Raw genomic sequence first — 25582 nt, 5'->3', positions numbered from 1 at the left:
GGAGCTCATTGAAACTTATAAAATTCTAACAGGGCTAGACAGACTAGATGCAGGAAGGATGTTCCCGATGGCGGGGGGAGTCCCCAACCAGGGTTCACAGTCTAAGGATAAGGGGTAAGCCATTTAGGACAGAGAGGAGGAGGAATTTCTTCACCCAGAGAGTGGTGAACCTGTGGAATTCTCTACCACAGAAGGCAGTTGAGGCCAACTTATTAAATATATTGAAGAAGGAGTTAGATATATTTCTTAAGGCTAAAGGGATATAGGGAGAAAGCAGGGACAGGGTACTGAATTTGGATGATCAGCCATGATCTCATTAAATGGCGGAGCAGGCTCGAGGGGCCGAATGGCCTACTCCTGCTCCTATTTTCTATGTTTCCCCAGGGATCAGTACTAGAACTGCTGCTGTTTATGATGTACATTTAATGACTTGGATTTGGGGATACAGGTTGCAATTTTGAAATTTGCAGATGCCCTGAAACTTGGAAATGCAGTAAACCGTGAGAAAGATGGTTATAGACTTCAAGAGGATATAGACAAGCTGCTGGAATGGGTGGACACATGGCAGATGAAATTCAATGCAGTAAAGTGTGAGGTGGTGCATTTTGGTAGGAAGAATGAGACAATACAAGCTGAATGGTACAATTTTAAAGGGGGTGGAAGAAAAGGGACACCAAGGAGTGTTTGTGCACAAATCTTTGAAGGTGGCAGGACAGGTTAACAAAGCAGTTAATAAAGTATATGGGATCCTGGGCTTTATAAATAGAGGCATAGAGTATAAAAGCCAGGAAGTTATGCTAAACCTTTATAAAATACTAGTTTAGCCCCAGCTGGAGCATTGTGTCCAATTCTGGGCACTGCACTTCAGGAAGGATGTGAAGGCTTTGGAGAGGGTGCAGAAGAGATTTATTAGAATGGTTCCAGGGATGAGGCATTACAGTTGTGTGTATAGACTGGAGACGCTGGGGTTGTTGTCCTTGGAGCAGAGAAGGCCAAGAGGAGATTTGAGATAATCATGAAGGATTTAGAGAGAGTAAATAAAGAGAAACTGTTTCCCATAGCGGGAGGGTCAATAACCAGAGGGCACAGGTTTAAGGTGATTGGTAAAAGAACCAGAGGCGACATGAGGAAAAACCTTTTTAGAAGAGTGGTTAGGATTTGGAATGCACTGCCTGATGGTGGTTGACGCATTCAATAGTAGCCTTCAAAAGAAAACTGGATAAATACTTGAAGGAAAAAAATTGCAGGGATATGGGGAAGAGCGGGGGAGTGGGACTAACTGGATTGCTCTTCGAAAGAGCTGGCAGAGACTCTGGACAGAATGGCCTCCTGTGTTGTACTATTGTATGATTCATACCTAACCCTAATGATTTGTCATGGGGAAATTTACCCAAAAATTACAGGGCAGAACTGCATTCAAGAAAGTGCTGTTGAATAGCATCCTTTTTCTTGAAGGGAGGTAATGCAACAATTCTAGTGGGATTTGTTTTAACCTTTGCTACTCAACACTATTTTGGTTGTGAATCATGGTTTTTATTAAATAGTAGAAATATTTAAGTGGGATCAACTGTAGTGTGTTGGTGGTGCTAATGTATCCGTGAGGGCTGTATGGCACACTGGCAGTAGCTTTTATATTTTTTGCCCTGCTAGTGCCACAGGCTTTTGTCTCGTGCACTTCATAGAATGGTACAGCACAGAAGGAGGCCATTTGGCCCATTGTGCCTGTGCCAGCTCCGCTCCCCTGTTCTTTCCCCGTAGCTCTGCAGATTTTTCCTTTCAAGTATTTATCCAATTCCCTATTGAATCTGCTTCCATTGCCCTTTCAGGCTGTGCATTCCAGATCATAACTTGCTTAAAAAAAAATTCTCATCTTGCCTTTGGTTCTCTTGCCGATTTTATCCTCTAGTTACTGACCCTCCTGCCAGTGAAGACATTTGAATAGCTCTATTAAATCTCTCCTTCACCTTCTCTGCTCCAAGGAGAACAATCCCAGCTTTTTTTTTTATTCGTTTATAGGATGTGGGTGTCGCTGGTGAGGCCAGCATTTATTGCCCATCCCTAATTGCCCTCGAGAAGGTGGTGGTGAGCCGGCTTCTTGAACTGCTGCAGTCCATGTGGTGAAGGTACTCCCACAGTGCTGTTAGGGAGTTCCAGGATTTTGAGCCAGTGATGAAGGATCAGCAATATATTTCTAAGTCAGGATGGTGTGTGACTTGGAGGGGTACTGTCCCAAAGGAAACGTGACAGATTCACAAAGGCCAGAAAGACCACCAGCAAATGGCAAATCTGGCAAGTTTACTCCGGAGCTGCCACTGGCTGCGCACATCAGGAGCTGCCAGCACTGGCATGGCTCAAACCAAACGGTATCTTAATGGCTACTGCTGTTACAGTACAGAACCCCACTCAAGTTTGTTTCTCTTGTTTTATTGCAGATTTTTCTAATTTCCAGAAAAGTGGAATTTAAAAAAAAAAAAAAAAAAAAAAAAAAAAAATTTTTGCTTCTCAAGTTAGGTAACAAATCACAGGATTTGTCATGGTCTGTCATGCTGTGACAAATCAATAACCTTGGTTTTATCTTACACCGTAATTCATAATTAAGTTCACTTATCACATTTTGTTCTCCTCGCTTGAAAACGGTGGGAGACCCAATCTGCACGGAGTTGCCTTCACCCTCCTAATACCATGACAAACATGATGGAATAACTCTGCTTTCCAAACTGTGTGTGACTTTTGTAACTTGCTACTGTTTCAAAATTGTTGGTGAGTTTTAAAATCTTGGATCCATTTTGTCATTTTTTCCAATTTTTTTTCCCCCACTTCTATACATTGCAGGTTGGGAGTACGGAATAACAATACCCCCAGATGACAAACCCAAATCCTGGGTCTCAACAGAGAAAATGTATCATACCCACAAGCGTAGGCGCTGGGTGCGACGGCGCAAGAGAGACAGTCAGCAAACTGAACTGCCATCAAAGGTGAGTTCTGACAGTCTGTAGAAACTGTGTTGTTTGAAAGTTGCAACAAGCAGTAGGGTGATGTCAAAGCTGCCTATCGTGCTGAAAGGGTTTGGGTGTGATCCTAAAGCTCTTGGATTGTAGAAATAGTCCATTGAAATATTTCTCCTAAAAATCAATTTTTGTTCCATGATTTATATTTGGATGCTTTCCCCTCTGACCTCCTGTCTGTGAAACTTGTATATTCATGTAGTTCATTATGTTACTGGATGTGTGCTTTTAGCTGCAGAAACCAAGTTAATTCTAGTGATAAAACCTAAAATAGCAACAGCAGCATATTGGCAATATTGTTAATCTAAAACGTCACTATCTGTTGCTGATATTTTGCATTTTCTGTTGGCTTTGACTTGCTTCCAACTTGCAGAGCAAATCGCCTGACCAGGGTTCCGAAGGGTGGGAATATGCATCTCTGATCGGCTGGAACTTTCACTTAAAGCAGCGGAAATCAGATACTTACAGACGCAGAAGATGGAGAAGAAAAATGGCCCCATCTGGACGACTTGGGGCTGCAGCAGTCTTCAAACTCGAAGGTGCTCTTGTAAGTATTGGGATCTCTTTTTTTTAAACTAGGTAACACCTTCTCTGTCTGTAAAACTTGCATATTCTTGTAGTTAGTTAAATTACTGGATGGGGTAGCACTAGATCAGGAACTGTCGTTCTCACAAAGGTTAACTGTTCTAATCTGTTAATTTGTGCAATTTTTTTTTAATTAATGCAATTTTCTATACTTGGTTTATTCCATGTGGTGCAAGATGTAGTACTTTACTTCCAAACAAAAAAAATTTATTCAGCTTTCTAAGGATCTAGTGAGCTGTGCAACAAGGATTATTGTATTGCTTCATAGCCATTTCAGCACAAACAACATTTTGCAATGTTCACCTGTAGTTGTAACTGGTGTATTCCAAGATTTGTGGGTGTATATTTGCTTTTGCATTATGTAATGTTTTCAAAGTTTGACATGAAAATTTCACTTCCTTTGTGTGATGTGGCTATGGAGTGGAGCTGTCTGGGCAAAATAAATGACCCTAAAGATATCTTTTGTGGTTTGTTCTGTCTTTTTAAGGCTCCAGCTTCTGGTGAGGAATCACCAACTACAGAATCTGTGTTCGGAGCAAGTGCCCCCATGATCTCCTGTGTGTTTGACCGTAAGTAAAAACCCCACTGTTCTGAGCATCCTGCCACAATGCCATAGACTGTATCTTCCACCAATAGTTGTGTGGCAGAGTAAAGGCTGATCTTCCTGTGAAATTATTCACCAAAACTAATGTCTTTCACTAACGCCTGAATACTGTGTGTTTTGTGCTTCTCCCATCGCTGCCTCCTCTTCCCTCTCCACTGCACCATTACCCAGAAATCTCTGTCTTCCTGTTTTTCCCAATTTGTAATAATGTTTTAAAGCTACTGTATTTACCCTGATAGATATTGAATAAAAATGTGTATTTTAAGCACTAGGCTATTCCCATTTACTTTTGCTCTTCAATTTATATGCGTGCGTGCGTGTGTGTGCTTCACTTTGCACCAGTATTAGTTATAATGTAGATGCTGGCTGAATCTGGAGTTGGGGCTTGACCAACCAGTGGAGCAAAGCAGGGTGGGGCTCTCCAGAGGAGGAGTTTTTTTTCTGCTTCACTTCAGTATCAGTTTGGGCCTTCATGCTGGATTCACACTGACACTTAATTTAGGAGCGTAATCTAGACTAGAGCACCCTTTTGGTAATGCTGGTGTTTTATTCCAGGGCCTTTAATCTATCACCTTCGTTGCTATGTTTATCAAGCAAGAGCCATAGTTGCGATGGACAAAGACAGCTTTTCAGGTATGTGCTTGTCGAACTTCATCCAGTAAAGTTTATTTAACAAACTGTTAGAAATATTGTCATGTTCTGTATCTGAGCTCCCAAATGTCTTGGATGTATATTTTTTAAAAACTTGACCCTGTCTTCTTTGTGGGTATTCTATCCCACAGTAGTGATGTGCTACCACTAATGTGTAAATTCTGAGAATTAATTCTACAGAAAGGAGTAGCTGATCTACTGTAGTAAAACCTCCAGTACAAAATGGAAAGTGCGGGAGTTCAACCATAGCTCTGCCACGCTTTTGATCACTTGTCTCCAATCCTTCAGTTCAGGATCTTTTTAACAAGAAATTGTTTCCGTGTTCTCTTTTTTAACATGCGACTAGATCTTTACAAATACTATTGTAAAGTTTATATAGTGAGTGTGGGGTGTGCTCAGTTCCCAGGTCCAGGGAGGAGGACATGGGCACGGAGACTTGTTGCCTCCGGTCCGTGCCTCCACTACATCACCCTGGGATTTCTAGGGTTTTGCAAAATAACTTGCTATAGGGGCACTAAGGATGCTAATAAGGCAGGAAGAGGTGTTTGTAGGGTGTCCTGCAGCATCTCAAAGATAAAGGAGACAGAATGTAACTAACTTTTTGATCCCCAGTGCAATCTTTGGGCCTTCTGGCTGCTGCTGCTCTAATAGGCCTGGATGCTGGTGACTGGACTCTTGGGTGTAGAGTTATGCTCCTGTTTCAACCAGTCAATCCCAGCATAAGGTGCAGCCAAGGGCAGACCTGTGCCATGCAAATGGCCTAAGCCAGGAAAATTGAGCAGACATTTGCACGCTGAGGTGCAGCAGGTACCTTGTGACTCTGACACCTGGGAGAAAACTCACTCTTCATGTTTTAGGTTTTGAATATCTAGGCTCAAGTGTCACTGTTGCAACTCTAAGTTGTTGCATTTCTCTGGGGTCCAATGCAAATGCAGTACTGCTGTAAATTTCAGTTTGTGCTCCCTGACTCTCAATTCTAGGCAATTGTGTGGCAGTAGTTGCTAGGTGCATTTATAATAAAATAGGATTACTTGAATAAGCTTTCAAATTTTCCTGTTTTTTATTATTTTTTTTAAAATAAAAAAAATTTGCTGCATGAAAAAGTAGCTGGCAAAAGAAGAGTTAAATGCCTTGAACTAGTTGGTTATTGAAGGCTGACCTGTAGATGACCTAAACAATAACTTCTGGAACTGGGTTGAGAGCGCTTGTACAGGAAATAGTCATGTTCAGCAAGTACCTGCTGTACAGATAAGGGTGATTAAGAGCTGTAGATAATGCCAGAGCCCAAAGATGTTTGCTCCTCGATGTCCAATGAGATGGAAGCAACCATAAATATCAACAGGTAGAAATTCTAGCCTACCCTGGTCATACAAAATTGCAGTGTTTAGTGGGCTGCAGTCTGAGTCTGTGTCCCAGTTATGCTTATGGTCAATCACTGGACACAGACAACAAGAATAACTTTTAACAGGTCTTTACTATTCGGAGGTCAGGGCTGAACTGCCCAGCAAATCCCTACACAACACTTGTAATACCGGTGGTGACCACACCGGTATTACAGTATACAGCAGCCAAGAGAAAGTAGTACATCTCTTAAGGTAGTTCTCTTAAGGTGGAACAGGTTACATACACCACAATCCTCCCTTTTTTTAGCTTAACAGTTATATCCCCATTTAACATCACAGACAGACGTTCAAAGATTCAGTCTCTGAGGAGGCCTCCTGATTCGAGTTGGATAACGCCTTTCAGGGGTCTCTGATTCTCGTTGCTGGGGTGACTCAGCTAGTTGGTCTCTTATGGATTGGACATCATCAGGTACATTCACTTCTGAGGTAGATGCTTCAGGTTCACTAACTTCTTCCACGGTTGTCTCTGCCGTAACCATGGGTTCGACCCTTGTTCTCGATTCTACCAGTTGGTCAGCATGACGCCGTATTACATTTTCCCCAATATCTACCGTGTACATCAGGGGTCCTTGTCTGGCCCGAATTGTTCCAGATTGCCATTTCTCGTTTTTATAGTCCCGGGCTAACACTGGTTGTCCTATTTCGAAACTCCGAGTGGCCTTGTTATTTATATGCTGGAACTGTTTGTTTTCAACTTCCCTCCGCACATTTGGTTTTAACAAGTCCAACCTGGACCGCAACCTCCTGTTATAGAACATCATGGCAGGACTTTGGTTTGTCACTGCATGAGTGGCGTTTCGATATGCCAGTAGGAATTTGTCCACCTTGTGTTGTAGTGGAATCTGATCTTCGCTCATGGCCTTTATCGCTTTTTTGAACGTTTGTACAAATCTCTCGGCCAACCCGTTTGTAGCCGGATGATATGGGGCAGAGGTATAATGTTTCACCCCATTCTTCTTCATGAATTTCTGGAATTCTTCTGACATGGACTGCGGTCCGTTGTCTGAACATGTTTGTTCTGGCAATCCATTTCTTGCAAATATCGTTCTTAGCACCGCGATCGTCTTTTCCGAGGTACTGGTAGTCATCTTAATCACTTCTGGCCATTTAGAATGTGCGTCCACCGCAATTAAAAACATGGAGTCCATGAATGGACCAGCAAAGTCAATATGTACACATTGCCATGGGGTTGAAGGCCATTCCCATGGATGCAGCGGTGCAATCGGAGGTGCATTTTGCACTTTTTGGCACCCTGAGCAGCTTTTCGTCAGCTCCTCTATCTGTTGGTCGATACCCGGCCACCACACATAAGCCCTAGCAAGGCTTTTCATCTTGACTCCCCCCAGATGACCTTCATGCAGTTAGAACTCTCTCTCTCTTAACTTAGGAGGAATAATCACCCTTGTTCCATACATCAATGTTCCTTGACAGACGGGCAGCTGTTCTCGTCTTGCTGAGAATGCCGGTAACAGTGGATCACCATGTGCTGGCCATCCCTTCACTGTCACTTCGTAGACCCAGGACAGTGTCGGGTCGTTCCTGGTTTCTCTTTCAATACTTGCATTGGTGACTGGTAAACATTCGACGATGGTCGAGTGAAATAACTCAACAGGGTCAACCGTCGGTGCCTCCTCCTCTGTAGGTAGTGGCAGGCGCGACAGCCCATCAGCATTACCATGCTGCTTTGTACCTTTGAATTCAATCTGATATTGATGTGCCCTTAGGAAAAGGGACCATCTCTGGAGTCTCTGTGCTGTCATCACCGAAACACCCTTCTTAGGGTTAAAAATGGATACCAATGGCTGGTGGTCTGTCAGAAGCATAAACTTTTGGCCCTGCAGGTAATGATTAAACTTCTTTACTCCCAAGGCTGAGAGCCTCCCTATCTATCTGAGCATAGTTGCGTTGCGCTCCGCGGAGGTCAATGATCTGGATGCGAACGCGACTGGCCTCTCCAGGCCATTTGGCAACTTGTGTGAGAGTACTGCCCCAATACCATATGGAGAAGCATCACAAGCCAAACGAATAGGCAGCGTTGGGTTGAAGTGAGCCAACACTTCCTCTGAGGTGATCAATGCCTTGCTTTTGCGAAAGGCCCTCTTACAGTCCTCGCTCCACTTCCATGGTACTCCCTTCTGCAAAAGAGCATTCAGCGGGTGCAGCACCGTGGATAAATTTGGCAGAAACTTATGGTAATAGTTCATCAACCCTAGGAACGACCTCAACTGGGATACATTATCCGGAGCGGGAGCCTTCACAACAGCTTCGATCTTGTCAGGAGACTTAGGAAGCCCCTCCTGGTCAATGACATGACCACAGTACGAGATCCGCTTCTGAAAGAACTCTCATTTCTGGCGATTAACTCGAAGTCCATATTCTTTCAATCTGGTGAGCACCAGTTCCAAATTTGCAAGGTGTTCCTCGTCACCCTCTCCTGTAATCAGAATATCGTCCAGGTAACATTGTGTGCCTGGAATTCCCTGTAATACCTGCTCCATGGCCCTCTGCCAAATTGCTGGAGCCGATGCCACTCCAAAAACCAGTCTATTATACCGGTACAAGCCTCTAATGCGTGTTGATCGTGAGATACTGGTGTGACTCTTCCTCAACTTCCATCTGTAAGTACGCCTGCGCCAGGTCTATCTTGAAGTGTTTCCCGCCAGACAACGAAGCGAAGATATCCTCAATCCGCGGAAGCGGATACTGCACCGTGTGAAGCACCGGATTAACAGTGATCTTGAAATCTCCACAGATGCGCACCTTCCCCGGTTCCCCCGGCTTGTTGCTCGATGAACGCTTCATGACGGGAACAATGGGCGTAGCCCACTCACTCCAGTCTACCTTAGACAGTACTCCTGAACGTTCTAGCCCTTCCAGCTCCGCTTCCACAGCCGGCCGTATCGCATAAGGTACCGGTCTGGCTTTGAAAAATTTCGGGTTTGCATGTTCTTCAACCTTGATGTTTGCCGTAATTCCTCTCAGTGTTCCCAGTCCCTGTTGGAACACCTCTTTAGCATCGTCCAATATTCTGGACAATCGTTTAGGTTTGACATCTTTTTTACCGGAATCTACCGTTGGTGCTTTTAAGGGATGCCAGTCCATATTTATTTTCCTAATCCACTCCCGTCCCAGTAGTGGTGGACCTCCCTCAGGTAGCACATATAAGTCCATTCCTCGGCTTTCTTTGCCCTTGTGGACCACCTTTACCTCTATCTTCCCGATGGGGTATACTCTTTGCCCCGTGTATGTTTTCAATACAATCTCCGTATCCCGTAGGGGAATAACCTTTTGTAATCTTGCTTATTCATGACCGTCAATGCCGATCCAGTGTCCAATTCCATCTTCACTTGGACTCCTGCTATCTGAAGTGTGACCCAAATTATTTGGAGGTCTGCTTCCTTACCAACATTGTGTACTCTTAGACTACCCAGTTCATTACTGCTGGAGTCTGAATTTGACTTCTGTTCGTTCGAACTGTTCTCTGTCACCTTGTGTACCTTTCTGTACTTTTCCTGCGGTGACTTTTTGTTGCTGGTCTTCTTTCCTGACCGGCATACTTTAGCTATGTGACCAAGCCTGCCACATTTTCTGCATTCCTGATTTTTGAACCAGCACTGGTTCTGATCGTGCGTTGTCTTTCCACAACGATAACATTTTACTGTACCCAAGACCATTTGATTGGTGCTGAGTTCCGGTGACCGTAGCTGCATTTCCGCCGTGCCTCTCGCTGCGGCTTCTTGCGATGCTGCAATAGTGACCGCTTTATCAAGCGTAAGATCATTCTCCTCGAGCAGTCGCTTTTGTGTTCCTTTTAACAATCCACACACAAATTTATCTCTCAGCGCATCTGCTAGTCCTGTTCCAAACTGACAGTACTTCGATAGCTTACGCAGTTCAGTTAAAAATTCAGCGTTGCTTTCGTCTTTCAGCTGCGTTCTTCTGTAAAATTTAAATCGTTCCGCTATCATCAGCGGCGTGGGGTTTAAATGATTTTTCAGGACAGTAACAATATTCGCGAAAGTCTGATCCGCCGGTTTATCTGGTGATAGAAGGTGCTTCAATAGCCCGTATGTCTTCGCACCCATTGAGCTTAATAAGGTTAGTGCTTTCTCATCATCTGGTACCTTATTTGCTTTACAATAAACTTCCATGCGTTCTACATACGTGGTCCAATCTTCGATATCGCTATCAAAGGTATTAATGTTCCCATGTTTAGGCATCCTTGCAAGTTTTTTAAATTTTTCTTTCTCAAAATGGTGGCTTCCCGCGCTTGTCTTCTTCCCCCGCCTACTAAAATGGCGGCTTCCCGCGCTTGGTGGTCTTTCCCGCGCTCGTCTTCTTCCCCCGCCGACTACAATGGCGGATTCCCGCGTTTGCCTTCTTCCCCCGCTGGCTGCAATGGCGATTGCCTTGCTGCTGCCATTCTCGCCTCCCCAGCGGTTCTCAATTCCCCGACGCTGCTTTGCCTTGCAGCCCGGTCCTTTACACCGGCTGCGTTTGAGTTCTCCGCGGCTCTCGTGCCTTAAGCTGCCCCAGTCGCTGCGCGCCTCGGCCTCGATTGCAGCCCGGCCCTTTTTACCGGCTGTGGTAGAGTTCTCCGCCCTTATTCCTCCGTTTTCCCTCCCCTACTCCACAGCCAACGCGGCCGACTTTCTGCTTGTGTCGCTGATCGGCTTACCCACCACCGTGGTAGAAGGGATGATCACTGCCTGTCGTTGATGGAGGGCTTCGTGGTCAGAATTTTTCTTTTTAACCCGGGTTCTCGATTCCTCCCGTGCGATTGTGCTCAGCAGGATGATGAGGGCGGATGCCTCCTCTTGACGCCCGTTCTGAGGACGAAGCTGCCTTGGATGTAAAACTGCCGCAGGGTAAGATCGGACTCGTCGCCACTGTTGAGTCTGTGTCCCAGTTATGCTTATGGTCAATCACTGGACACAGACTACAAGAATAACTTTTAACAGGTCTTTACTATTCGGAGGTCAGGGCTGAACTGCCCAGCAAATCCCTACACAACACTTATATACCGGTGTGGTCACCACCGGTATTACAGTATACAGCAGCCAAGAGAAAGTAGTACATCTCTTAAGGTAGTTCTCTTAAGGTGGAACAGGTTACATACACCCCACAGTCCATCTGTACCAAATAGTTAGTTATAAGTCATGAACTTCCTCCAAGTATTTGACGGTATATGCTGGAGGCCAACAGTTACTAGCCAGCTGCATATCTTTTGTTATAAATTAGTTTGGGATATTTTTGAGGGAAGGCTGTATTGTGAGGAGAAACATTGCGCAACTCCATAGCAATTGCAAATTCTCTCATCCTTTTTCCCCTCCGTTCATCTAACTTTCTCCTCGCTTGTCCTGAAGGTGTTAACTCATGCTGCATATCAACTGTTTGTCTTTCACCAAATGGTCAGCATTTGAGGGCAGTATCTGCTTGTTTGTGTTGGCAGACAACAAAAGGCCCCAGTAGCACATCCAACTCCCATCTACTGTTCCTCCAGGATTGAATGTCACCGCACGCTGTGGGTGGGAATTTCAGTCTGGTGAGGGAGGGTGCCTCTTGTCATTTCAGGAACTCTATAAACCATTTCAGGAAAACCCTTGAATTTTTCTGTCTTGCACAACATAACTGGAGTGTTGCATACACCTGCAGCTGAAGTTATGACCAGCCTGTGCCTCGCTACACTCTAAAGAAACGTCGCAGATTTATGCTTGGGACTGTGCTTGAGTTGTCAGTTTTTGGGTTTTCCAGGTTGTGTGTGCTAGTGTGTGGTATCTGGCCTAAGTGACCATTCTTCATGTGAGCTGGGACAGTGAATTGTCAGCAAGCCTTTTAACTGCTGAGGCGAGGGGGATATCCCAGCCAAGCATGACCCTGTCCTCACTCGACTTCTGCACAAAGGCACCTGGTAACACGAGTCACTGGATAGCAATCGGGACCGAGAGCCTTGTTTTTTTGTTCGCCCTTGCCCTGCACTCTTCCTAGCTCAGAGGTGCGGAGACCAATTGTTGTGCTTCAACTGCAATCGGCAGCCTTCCAATGAGGAGGGGCAGTGAATGAAGGGGTGTAGCATTGTATAAAAGGTTAGCAATAAGCTCCAGACAATTGCAGGCATCAATTTAATATAGTTGTAAATCATTCAAGATTGCTCTTGTTTTGAAATCTGAACCGATTCAATTGTGTAGCTGTTCATTTTGATTCCAGTCATTCTATTGCATGAGTTGCACTTTTGCTTTTAATGGAATATGATTAAAAAAAACTTCAGCTTTTATGTTGGCTTCTCCTCAATAGGGGTGATTCTTCAATCTAGCACTCTAGGGGCATGCAGCTTGGGAAGCAGCGGAGATACGGGTTGTGATTTTCCAATCAATCCATTACAATTATCACAAGCTGCACCTCTTCCCCGGTTTCCCAAACTTCAATCCCTATGTGCACTGGTCTTTGCTCGGAGTACTGGACTGCACAATCTCCCCTGAAGTGTTTTTGAACAATACTTTTTATTTTTGCAGATCCATACGCTCATGTTTCATTTCTTCATCAAAGCAAGACAACCGAAGTCAAAAAATCCACTCTGAACCCAACCTGGGACCAGACCCTTATTTTCAATGATATTGATATCTACGGCAGCCCTGAAAACATCATTAAAAATTCACCGAATGTGATGATTGAGATATATGATGAAGACCAAGTTGTAAGTGTTGCTTTAATTTTGGTTTTGTTGTGTTTTTGCCTGTCAGTAGAGGAAAAGTGGAAGATGTTAAATTTGTTAACTTGTTGTTTGCCCAGGGAAAAGATGAATTTTTGGGCAGATGTATCTGTCCTCCGATGGTGAAGCTGAATCCAAAAACCGATATGACACCCAGGCTCATCTGGTACCCAATAATGAATGGAACAAAGAAATGTGGGGAGCTCCTGGTTGCTGCTGAACTAATATTGAAAGATAAAGTAAATATATTGATGTATCTTTGCACTTTGCTACTACAATAAGATGAAATTTTTCTCCAGCTCTGATTGTAATGTGTTTTGCACATGAAATAAATACATGCTGTAGCTTTGTCTCTTTACATTGTTAATGTTAATGAGCTAGAAATATTGCTTACCTATTTATATCTTGTTTTTCATCTGCAGACTTGTGTCTGAGCTTTGACTGGTTGTGTTTATACTGTTTGATCAGTAATTAGATACATGGGAAATTTCTGCCCATTTCCCCTCCCCCTTTAATCTGCACAAATGGCCCACCAAGTTACAATTTCTACCTTGCCATTCTAAAATCTGTTGGCAGGTTCGGGAGTACCTTCACTACCTGGCCTGCTGGCCTTTTCCCTCACAGCCCCTCGACCACCTAAGCTGAAGCTGCCAGGTATCCTATAATAAAAACAGAAAATGCTGGAAATACTCAGCAGGTCAAGTAGCATCTGCAGAGAGAGAGACACAGTTAACATTTCAGGTCGATGACCCTTCGTCCCTCCAGATCTCCTGACTGGCTTTGGTCCTTATCTGCTGCTTGCCTTCCTCAGCAGGCCTTCCCCACATGCCTGGCCCTGTTTTCTTGGCCTCAATCTGAGAAAATTACTGTTTTTTTAAAAATCTGACTGTCTTGTTATGGCAAAATGATTTTTCAAAGCTGCAATCTTAAACGCTGCAATCCTTTTACTCTAATAGTACTGTTTGTACTCTTAATATTTTTGTGAACTTTTTTTTCTTTCATTCCAACAGCCTGATGGGTCTAATTTGCCAATTCTTCCTGCAGTCCGGTCAGGTGTACTGTACATGGTGCCACAGGGCATCAGACCAGTAGTGCAGCTTACTGCAATTGAGGTGAGTCTCATTTCTCCTGTGTCATTTTTACTCTGCATTGGTGTGTGTTTGCTTGGTTTTTCAAGAGGCACAAGTCACTGTTACTTTTACTAGTGTGCTGCTAATGTGTATTTAATTTATCTTTAATATTGTTCTACTCAAGTCCAGACTTTTTGCTACTTTAGAGACAAAATTGGCAGCGATTCATTCAGTGTAAAATTTTGTAAGTATTGGAACAGTTTTCATATGTGCCAACATTGTTCATTTGCTGCTTGAAAGGAGATGTGTTTGAATTTTCAAATGTTCAGAAATCATTTCTGGACACATTTCACTAATCATTGTGTTTTGATGCACAGAATTTTTTCTGTTACTAAATTGGCTATGGCCCAGATTTTGCTGTAAGCAGCAAAGGAACCGCTTCCACCATTCACCTCGCGTACAGTTGCCCACAGACTTTTAGTGGCCTTGGTCAGCGGAGAAGTCCTCTCTTCCGGCATCCATTTTGAATTCAGTGCCCTCTACAGGGGGTTTGTGAGCAGGATCAGCAGCAGGGAAACTGTTCAACCAATCAGATTGAAGAATCCTCACTGACACACACAGACAGCAAAGCAGGAAATTTAAAAAAAATAAAATAAAATAAAATATAAATTGCATTTAAATCATTGCACAGGAAACGAAATGAAGATTGGGACATACACATGGGATTAAAGGAAATACATGAGAGGAAAACTACATTAAAATTAAATTTTAAAAAACTCTGCAACATTAACTTTCTTTTGTAAAGGAGACTCCACACTTGTTGGAGAGGTTGTTCAGCAGTAATTATCACTTACTACACCATTTAAAAAGTCAGTAACCCCTGATGGGGCTTATTCAAACTTTTTCAGTAGTTTTTAAAGTGAGAATAGTGGGTAATTCACCCAAGTTCACGCCGTGACGGTAATCTCTGCAGATTCCATCGATGGAATCTGCAAACAGGATATCACTGACTGGAACTTCTGGATTTGCACATTTAACTGCACATGCATGGAAAGTTGCTGTCTGTTTTACCCAGTAATAAAATTATTAATACAGCAAAATTAATTTTATATTTTGTAGCCTATTTGCTGAAATAACTAGTTATACCATCTCATTCAAACTAAAGGCTGAGTGAATGGGTTCATTAATCGAAGTGTTGAGCAGATTATTTAACTGAAGTGTTGTTACAGATCCTAACATGGGGATTGCGGAACATGAAGAGCTACCAGCTGGCTGCTGTTGCTTCCCCAAGTCTTATTGTGGAGTGCGGTGGCGAGTATTTAGAATCGGCCGTGATCAAGAGCCTTAAGAAATGTCCGAACTTTCCCAGCTCTGTTCTCTTTATGAAAGTGGTATGTATTTGAATACTGAATCACCAAGGACACCATGCAGTAGATCCCCCTTAAATAGTTGAATTGGTACTGTTTGACTTTTTTACTGCATGTAATGCAAAGGGATAGTGGACCAACTGAATTCCAGTAACACAACAAGATTTGTGAAATATTTAATTGGAACATTGATGTACTGTCATCTCTACATAAAATTACAACACAGGAGACCTTGGTTTATCCGAGGTTGTATGTCTGGAAACCTCAACCTACTGGCAGAAATCAGGAGCCGTTTTGTTAGATTTTTTTCCTTCTCGTGGCTTTTTTTTCCCCCCCCAACAGTCCGGCTCTGGAAAGTCTCTCTGAAGCTGTTGCTAAGCTACAGAGATGCTTCCAAGGTATGGGCCGACTGTTTGAAGCTGTTGCTAAGCAACAGTGTTTGTTGTCAGATACGGAGATGAAAACCTCCGTATGCTTCAACATTAACGCTGGTATGTCCGGCAGTTTTGATAGATCGGCAACAGCTCAGTCCCGTCAGTGCCGGATATAACAGTTTCCTCTAGATTGCAATACTTCTCCTGCATCGTTCTAGAATGAGCACAAAACTCAATGGTTTGGACTTCACACTGGCACAGTTCTATGCACAAGCTGGAATAGACTAACTCTATATAATGGTTTAAGCTTGGGGTTTCCACTATCACATTTGTCAGTATGCCACTAATAAAATGACTTCTAATGTCAATGAGCATAATTTTGTGCAGTATAAACTTGGCATAAATGATGCGATGAGCACTAACTTTAATATTTTAAGTGTTCAACAAAACCATTTCTATGGACAGCACTTGAGCCTTTTTATTAGCTATAATAAAATATACTCTGGCAAGATTAACCTGTTACTAGGCATTGCAAAATACCTATCGCAATAGCCATATGTCCAGTATACCCCTGGGTAATGTACTTCTTGGGAGGCAGCTGAAAACTATTGAGGTAGAATTTCTACTTTTGATCGTTTTTAACGACAGTTGAAATGGGTACAAAATGATTGACTTTTTCACTAAACTGATCAAGGAATTTCACACTCTATCCAAGGTTTAAACAAAGGGTCTTTTCCTCGATTAGCTCACTGGGCATAGTAACTTGGGAATTCTAATTGTTTAGAAAGGTTGAAGAGAAATGTTTAAAATCTCGAATCTCATAAATGTGATAGTTGTTTACCACACAGAATAGGAAGGGGGTTAAATAATTCACAATCTATAACTGGTGGTTTTTATACTGGGGTGGGGATGAGATTTGGAAATCAGTCCATCAGTGAAGATTTCAGAAGATGAAATCTGCACAAGTGTTCTGCAGGTAAGATGTCACTGAAGGCCTAGGAAAGGTAATTTACCATCAAAAATTTATTTTGAACATAATTTCCAATCTGGTGCTTGAAAATGGTCAATGTCGGAGTGAATTTGGGCTGTAGCAAGTGACGGTATCAATTAATGAAATTTATTTAACTGGATGAACCTGGAAAACTATCTATACTCTTGTTATTTCTGATCTTGGTTCTAGCTTCTTCCAAAAGAAGAAATGTACACCCCTCCTATTGTCATAAAGATAATTGACCACAGGCCGTTTGGACGTAAACCAGTCGTCGGACAGTGTACAATTCATTCTCTGCAAGAATATCGGATCGATCCACATGCTGCAAAGCAGATTGGTGGAATGCAATCAAAAGGTATTTTCCAAAACACACTTTTTTCCTCCAAGGAATTGCAACCTCATGCACTTGATGAGAAAATTAGCTTCAGTATAAAGAACAAGCTTGGATTTATATAGCACCTTTCACAAACTCTGTGTTCCAAAGTGCTTTAAGACCTATGGATTACTTTTGAAGTACAGTTGTTCTGTGGGTCATGTTCTTTTTTTAAACTCAATATAATTTTTTGAATAATGTATTCACTTTCTGTTTGTCTGGATACACTTTCATGGCATTACCCTTTATTAATTTCTAAAATTGCTAGTATGCTGATGTAGTCTTCATTTCATGCAGCATCTCTACTTTCAAGCGCTCGTGATTGTGTCATTGATGTGGAAGACAACCAAAAGCCTCTCCTGGAATCGCAGGTAATGTGCTCCATCTTTTTGGTGACAGGAAAAATCATTCAAAGCTTTGGTATTTAAGTGAACTTCCTGCTATCACATTTTTTCCCCTCACAAAACCAAAGAAGTAACTTAAATATTCTGTGAGGAGACAACTTGCTCAGGATTAACATCTGTTTGTGAATTGAACAGATGAATTAATGGCATGCTACAGGATGTGATTTGTTTAAGGTGGTTAATCCATGAACAAGTACTGTTCAATCCAAACACTGACTAGCTCGAGGTAAATCATGCTGCAAATTGTTGACAAATTTGGATAAGAGTTTAGAATACCAACTCTTGAGACATTTTCAATACAGACCTGAGTCTGGTCTCTGTTGATAGAGGCCTGGATTCTATTATATTTCTTGTTTGTTTTTGTATGCTATGGATTGCATAATGTATTTCTATTATTTTACAGATCATATGTTTGCTGTGTTGCTAGGCCCATTATGTAATCTGTGCAAACTGTAATGAGTAGGGCTGATGAAATGTTTTGAGAAATTTTAATATTGGTCGAGTGAGTGGCGTGGGTAAAAGTATAATTTTTCAAACCCACACTAGATGGAACTCACACTGTGTTCTAACTTTCAGTTTGTAGACAGTATGACCAAAGCAGTCGTCAAAATGACTACTTCATCATCACTGCATGTATGTATGGAAAGTGAATACAAAGAGATGACAATATTCAGGGTTTAGGTGGTTACACTGGATTTTTTTCTACCACTATGTTACATGAAATTATGGGAGTGCCAGTATCTGCTACATTGTCTTGTAGTTAAGCTGTCTGCCAGTAGCTAGCACTTTCTGCTAGAAATGCTTGATCTCTAAATTAGAATGAATTGTAAGCTCACTTTGTTACAATTAACTTCAGCATTCACTCAGGGTCCTGATTCATAAAAGTATGTCATGTCTAGCAATCTTGCACATCTTAAAGTGCATTATGTCTATGAATGTACTCTGGTTTGCAATTAATTTTGCAGGTAGTTGTTCCCCCTTCTTTCACCCAAAGAAAATAACCTCTATGCTAAAGATTAAAAACTTAAGCAGTATGAAAAGCGCAACAGACCGTGGTATCTTTTAATTGGTAGATTTAACACTCGGTAGCTCTAGGAGTCTTCACATCCCCAGGCCAGCTATTTTGTTCTCTGCTCGCATGATCTGATGACTAACCCTCCCTTCCCCTTGAATGATACATCAATAAAGCTACTTGCATGTCAGAAATAGGAATGCTTTAAATGCTTGGAATAGCTTTTTAAATTAAGTTTACATCTGATTCTGTCTCTTATTTGCTCCCCTTTCCCATTCTCTTTTTTTACTATATTTACTTAACTAGAGTCATAGTTATACAGCACAGAAAGAGGCCCTTTGGCCCATCATGTCCGCGCTGGCCATCAAGCCCTGCCTATTCAAATTCCATTTTCCAGCACTTGGTCCGTAGCCTTGTATGCTATGGTGTTTCAAGTGCTCGCTTAAATGCTTCTTGAATGTTGAGGGTTCCTGCCTCTACCACCCTTTTCAGGCAGTGAGTTCCAGATTCCAACCACCCTCTGGGTGAAAAGATTTTCCTCCAATCCCTCTAAACCTCCTGCCCCTTAGCTTGAAACTATGCCCCCTGGTTATTGACCCCTCTACTAAGGGGAAAAGTTCCTTTCTATCTACCCTATCTATGCCCCTCATAATTTTGTACACCTCAATCAGGCCCCCTCCCTCAGCCTTCTCTGCTCTAAGGAAAACAACCCCAGCCTGTCCAGTCTCTCCATAGCTGAAGTGCTCCAGCCCAGGTAACATCCTGGTGAATCTCCTCTGCACCTGCTCCAATGCAATCACTTCCCTCCTATAGTGTGGTGACCAGAACTGCACACAGTATTCCAGCTATGGCCTAACTAGCGTTTTGTACAGCTCCATCATAACCTCCCTGCTCTTGCCTTCATTAGCCGAGGCATAGAAGATAAGTATCCCATATGCCTTTTTAACCACCTTTTTTATCTACCTGTCCTGCCTTCAGGGATCTATGTACATGCACATCAAGGTCCCTCTGATCCTCTGTCCTTCCTAGGGTCCTACCATTCATTGTGTAAAACTATTCAAGCCCCCACCCCCAGCCACTCTGGCAGCTTGCGATATGGGTCCACGGTTTGAAGGGGGTGGAGATTTTAATCCATACAAAGTGCTGATTTGTGTCGGAATCTTGTCGGCAGGCTAATGGACTGTGGAAGATCTCACAGCTGAGCTTGACTCAGTCTTTGTCCAGTGTCTGCACAACACTTCCAGTAGAGATTACTGGAAAGTGATGGACCTGTCTGTGTTTTGTTTACTTTTCCTAATCTGAGCATGCTGTGGACACTTGTCCTCTCCTGGCTGAGATTGGTTAACTCCATGTAAATCAATTCTGGGATGTTCCTGGACGACCATGGCTCAAAGGTGGCACCTTAACTTCTAAGTCATCAGAGAAACTTCCTTTTTAATATTCCAACTACTCTAATTTCCTCTTCAAGAAATCTTAAGCAGCATCGCAGGTGAAGAGGAAAAGGAGAGAAGGCAATGCTTTAAATTCAGTTTTCACTTTCATTAGCAATACTAATGTAAGCTCTTTGGGTGAAACCTGGCTCAATTGTGAAGTTGGAAAACTTGCTAATTCTAATCTATTTAGTTTTCAGTGCAAATCCTGTTATGAAATGTGTGGAAGTCACCACTTCATGAATTGTAAATCTAAAGATATTTATAAATTTCAGTCCTACATAAACTCCCATCTTGCATCTTTTACTTATCAATCCATCAAATCGCTACCGAATAATCCCATTTCAAATGTTCGTTCACTTGTCTCCAAATAGCTAGTGCATAAATGAACTCCATCCAGTAATATTGAGCCGTACATATTAACAGAATCCTGGGTTTGTGCTGAGTTTGCTTATCTCAGCCAGGGCAGTAATCGTCCTCCTGATGTAACTATCAAGTGAATTAAGTTGGCACAGTGCCCATATCTGGACTTTGGGTGAGGACAGGATCTGCCTCTGCTGTGATTGGGGGGGGAGGAAAGAGAGGGTGAGGGAGAAGTCCAATCTTGACCTTCTCAAGCAAGTTGTAGCTTCAACTACAACTAGATTATCAGCTAATGCTTTAAAGCCCAAATAAAGGCTTTTTGTTCCCAGAATACACTTGAATATGATGAGCAATTTTTAAAAACTAAACCTGCTTCAGAATCAATGACCTATGTTTGCTGCCACTGTTGTTGGAGGTTTATTTCTGTTTTCAATCCTTTCTGTTGCTTCATATGGTAACTTCTAGCATCCAAAGCTGCTATGAACATTGTCAAAGGTACTAAAATGCAAGTTTTTTTAATACGGGACATATTCCAATAAGAATGCTCTTCTGAGCTTTCTGTTTTTACTTCAAATTTGGTTTATTTCTGTGGGGTTTGCCTGGAGATTTATTGTAACAAGCTCTTCACAGTATGGATTTGCACATTTTGTGCAATAAATCAATGGAGGCAGTTGTAATTTTTTTGTTACACCTTTACCTAAAATTCTGAATTTTGTGCTGGCATATGAATATTTGAGTACTGGTATGTATTGTAAAATGAGACCCCTCGTATGGAGCCTCCATGGTTAGAAACATAGAAAAATAGGAGCAGCAGTTGGCCCTTCGAGCCTGCTCCACTATTCAATATGATCATGGCTGATCCTCTCTCAGTGCCACATTCCTGCTCTCTCACCATATCCCTTGATGCCTTTTGTGTCTAGAAATCTGTCAATCTCCTTAAATATATTCAGTGACTTGGCCTCCACAGCCTTCTGTGGTAGAGAATTCCACAGGTTCACCACCCTCTGAGTGAAGACATTTCTCCTCATCTCAGTCCTAAATGTCCTATCCTGAGGCTGTGACCCCTCGTTCTAGACCCCCCAGCCAGGGGAAACATTCAGTCTGTCTAGCTCTGTCAGAATTTTATACGTTTCAATGAGAACCCCCTCTCCTTCTAAACTCTCTCTAGTGAATACAGGCCTAGTCGACCCAATCTCTCCTCATACGACAGTACTGCCATCCCAAGAATCAGTCTGCTGAACCTTCGCTGCAGTCCCTCCTATGGGAAGTATATCCTTTCCTGGGTAAGGAGACCAAAACTGCACACAGTACTCCAGGTGTGGCCTCACCAAGGCCCTGTATAACTATAGTAAGACATCCTTGCTCCTGTACTCAAATCCTCTTGCAATGAAGGCCAACATACCATTTGCTTTCCTAATTGCTTGCTGCACCTGCATGTTTGCTTTCAGTGACTGGTGTACAAGAACACCCAGGTCCCTTTGTACATCAACATTTCCCAATCTCTCTCCATTTACATAATACTCTGCCTTTCTGTTTTTCCTATCGAAGTGGATAACTTCACATTTACCCACGTTATACTGCATCTGCCATGTATTTGCCCACTCACTCAACTTATCTAAATCGCCTTGAAGCCTCTTTGCATCCTCCTCAACTCTCAATCCCACCTAGTTTCATGTCGTCAGCAAACTTGGAAATATTACATTTTGTTCCCTCCTCCAAATCATTGATATATATTGTGACTAGCTGGGACCCAAGCACTGATCCCTGCGGTACCCTACTAGTCACTCCCTGCCACCCCGAAAAAGACCCATTTATTCAGCTTCGGCTGGATAGCTTTTTGTTGGCCGGCACGGACACGGTGGGCCGAAATGGCCTCCTGTGCTGTAACTTTTTATGATTATTCCTACTGTGTTTCCTGTCTGTTAACCAATTTTCAATCCATGCCAGTATATTACCCCCAATCCCATGTGCTTTAATTTTGCACATGAACCTCTTATGTGGGACTTTATCAAAGGCCTGCTGAAAATCCAAATACACCACATCCACTGGTTCTCCCTTATCTATTCTACCAGTTACATCCTCAAAAAACTCCAGTAGGTTTGTCAAACACAATTTCCCTTTCATTAATCCATGTTGACTTTGTCTAATCCCATTATTTTCTAAGTGTCCTGTTGTCACATCCTTTATAATAGACTAGTACTTTCCCTACTACTGATGTTAGGCTAACCAGTCTGTAGTTCCCTGTTTTCTCTCTCCCTCTTTTTAAATAGTGGGGTTACATTTGCCACCCTCCAATCTGCAGGAACTGTGCCAAAATTCTATAGATTATGGAAGATGACCATGCATCCACTATTTCCATGGCTACCTCTTTTAATACTCTGGGATGCAGATTATCAGGCTCTGGGGATTTATCTGCTTTCAGTCCCATTAATTTCTCCAGTGCTTTTTTTTACTAATACTAATTTCCTTTAATTCCTCCTTCTTACTAGACCCTTGGTTCCTTAGCATTTCTGGGAAAATATTTGTGGTGTCTTCCGTGAAGACAGAACCAAAGTATTTGTTTAATTGCCATGCCATTTCCTTGTTCCCCATTATAAAGTCTCCCATTTCTGACTGTGTAAGGGACCTACATTTGTCTTCACTAATCTTTTTCTTTTTGCATACTTGTAGAGGATTTTACAGTCCACTTTTATGTTTCTTGCAAGTTTACTCTTGTACTGTATTTACTCTTGTACTGTATTTCCCCCCCCCCCTCAATCTTTTCCCCCCTCAATCAATCTCTTGGTCCTTTTTTGTTGAATTCTAAACTGCTCCCAATCCTCAGGCTTCCTACTTTTTCTGGCAACTTTATATGTCTCCTCTTTGGATCTAATACTATCCTTAATTTCTTTTGTTGGCTGCTTTTCCTTTGTGTTTTTGCACCAGAAAGGAATGTATAACTGTTGCAATTCATGCATTTGTTCCTTAAATGTTAGCCATTGCCTATCCATCGTCATGCCTTTTTAATGAAGCTCCCCAATCTATCATAGCCAACTCACTCCTCATACCTTTGTAGTTTCCTTTGTTTAGATTTAGGACCCTAATGTTAGGAAGTCCACAGAAAGCTAGCTATTGGCAGACACCACTTCTTGATTGTGATGGTAAAAGGTTTCTTTTTCAAAAAGAAGTTTCTCTATTGATGTACAGATGAAAATAATCTACTCCCAAATCTCATTTGCATACAGTTGATGATCTTTTGAATTGATAAAGACACAATATCTCCTGTGCTAGCCTACACAGACTATGGGTTAAACCGATGACAAAAAAGGTCTGACAAAGGCCATCTTTTAAACTATACAGCATTGTTAAACTCTATCTTTTCTTATTGGAAAAAATCAAAGATGGTGCCCATTGATATGAAACATTCTGAAGGACTGGCTGCCTTTCGTTCTTCCCAGGTATGTATTGCGTGCTGATCAATGGTACTGTGCTTTGAAACAGTAAATAGCATGAAGAACTGTGTCTTCACATGTCAATAATGCTGTGTGGGTTTAAAAAGTTCAGTGAAGACTGTGTAGGCTGATAGAAAGGGATCGTGTCTCTAAATACCATGGAGGAAATGTGAAACTTTTGGATTTATGACTGAACTATAAATCGGGTGATTTCTGTTTCATTCCCTGTCATTTAACAGCTTTACAGGATATCATGCATGATCAGTACGTAAGGTTGTATTGTAAGAGAATTTCCTATTTTGGAGTTGAATCGTGGTGATACGAACCAATATTTGTTCATTACATACCTTCATTTTTGCAGAGACCTACATAGTCCATTTGTTTTATTCCTCCCAACTACTTAAATCCAACTTGAGAGGAAAAATACAAACACTAACCAAAACCAGAAATTTTAATCTTTTGTAGTCTTTTTGCATTGAATCCTAACACAAGATTCAGCATGTAGTTAAAGTGCAAATTAATCTATGTTTAGAAATTAATTTTAGTTGGATGACTTCCTGAAGAGGTATGTAATAAACTCAGCTTTTAGGAATCTTCTCTTGGTGGGGAAATGGTGGGTTTATCCATAATGAAGCCCTCTCTCCTGCAACAGAAAATTGTTTTGATTACTCTTTTTCCTACCTACAAATGCATGTTAGCCATTTGAATTGGTATAAAGCTCTTTTACTATTCTGATCACTAACTTCATTTTCTTTCCTTCACTTGCTTTCCATCATTCTCAATTGTGGTATTGATGAACGATTCAATGCTGTGAACAGACTGTAAAGGTAAGTCTAATTTTGATTGTTTTACTTTGTTAAATGCAAGGTGCAACTGGAAAGGCATTAGTTTATTTTTCTCGTGTAACCAACACTAGGGGACATTTTGATGTCGTCGTCTCAATATTTGAGGTAATATTGACACCCCTGCCCCCTTCAGTGTTTTTTTTTCCCCTTTAGCGAGTGTTTAACCTCCTCACTGATGTTCATTCCAAAGGTGGCAGTTGTCACCTGGTTTCTCGCCCATGTGCATGCCAGCAGACTGTCTGATTCTGGAGCACATCCATTGATCACAAAGATAGTCTAGATTACGGATGCCATTTGTGCTCCATCCTGTCCTTGGCTAGGGTTCAAACTGGAGCACTTGCAGTAGGAATTCCTGGATAGCAAGCAGATGCACAAACCCTGGTTGGTCTTTCTTTCATCTCCCTAACCCAAGGTACCCCAGGTAAATTAACTAGCTTGGGACAGACCAAGCCTGAAACTGGAACCTTCCTGGTCTGTATGGCTTGGCAATGGAGACTTTGGCTGGAATTTTCCCATCAAAGACTGGTGGATTTGGAGCAGTTAAATTGTAAAAAATGTGAATCCGGAACCTGATCCCACCTCCAACCCGCCCACTTCCAGTTTCCCCGCAGGCGGGATGAGGTTGGGCGACCGAGCTGCTGCCAGGGGGCGTTACTACAATTTAAATATTGTAATGAGGCTGGAATCCTCTATTTTCCCCTCCATCTTGTTTTTAACTGCCTGTGGACAGGTTTCTCACAGTTCGTGAAATCTGGCAGTTAAACAAAAGCAGGGACGGCTGCATCCAAGAGGTAAGTGGCTTTATACCTACCTCCTAGATCCAGGGCCCCCAGCCATCATCTCTAAGCCATCAAGTGTGTCTCAAGTGAATTTTTTCTGTAGTGTAGATGAGTTTTTACAGTTTTATTGATGGAGAAATTGAATTATTGTAAACACTAATATCCAATGTACTGGGTGTTTCTCCC

The 25582-nt window shown here is 42.2% G+C and overlaps 1 protein-coding gene across 1 annotated transcript in view; it reads left to right on the top strand.

The window, feature by feature from the left end:
- LOC147113559 (myoferlin-like) overlaps window positions 1–25582 on the top strand; it is a 246066-nt gene that overhangs the window by 111324 nt on the left and 109160 nt on the right. The window contains exons 30-40 of the mRNA XM_085996135.1: window positions 2833–2975; window positions 3379–3552; window positions 4078–4159; window positions 4750–4827; window positions 12761–12942; window positions 13038–13196; window positions 13968–14069; window positions 15257–15418; window positions 16949–17114; window positions 17430–17503; window positions 18113–18214. Coding sequence (XP_085852261.1) covers window positions 2833–2975; window positions 3379–3552; window positions 4078–4159; window positions 4750–4827; window positions 12761–12942; window positions 13038–13196; window positions 13968–14069; window positions 15257–15418; window positions 16949–17114; window positions 17430–17503; window positions 18113–18214 — 1424 coding nt within the window. The remainder of the gene's footprint in view (window positions 1–2832; window positions 2976–3378; window positions 3553–4077; window positions 4160–4749; window positions 4828–12760; window positions 12943–13037; window positions 13197–13967; window positions 14070–15256; window positions 15419–16948; window positions 17115–17429; window positions 17504–18112; window positions 18215–25582) is intronic.

This window comes from Somniosus microcephalus, chromosome 8 (genome assembly GCF_052327205.1).
Source record: "Somniosus microcephalus isolate GS21.2 chromosome 8, FLI_Smic_1.0, whole genome shotgun sequence".
NCBI classification, from domain to species: Eukaryota; Metazoa; Chordata; class Chondrichthyes; order Squaliformes; family Somniosidae; genus Somniosus; species Somniosus microcephalus.
This window is presented reverse-complemented; position numbering and strand designations above follow the sequence as displayed.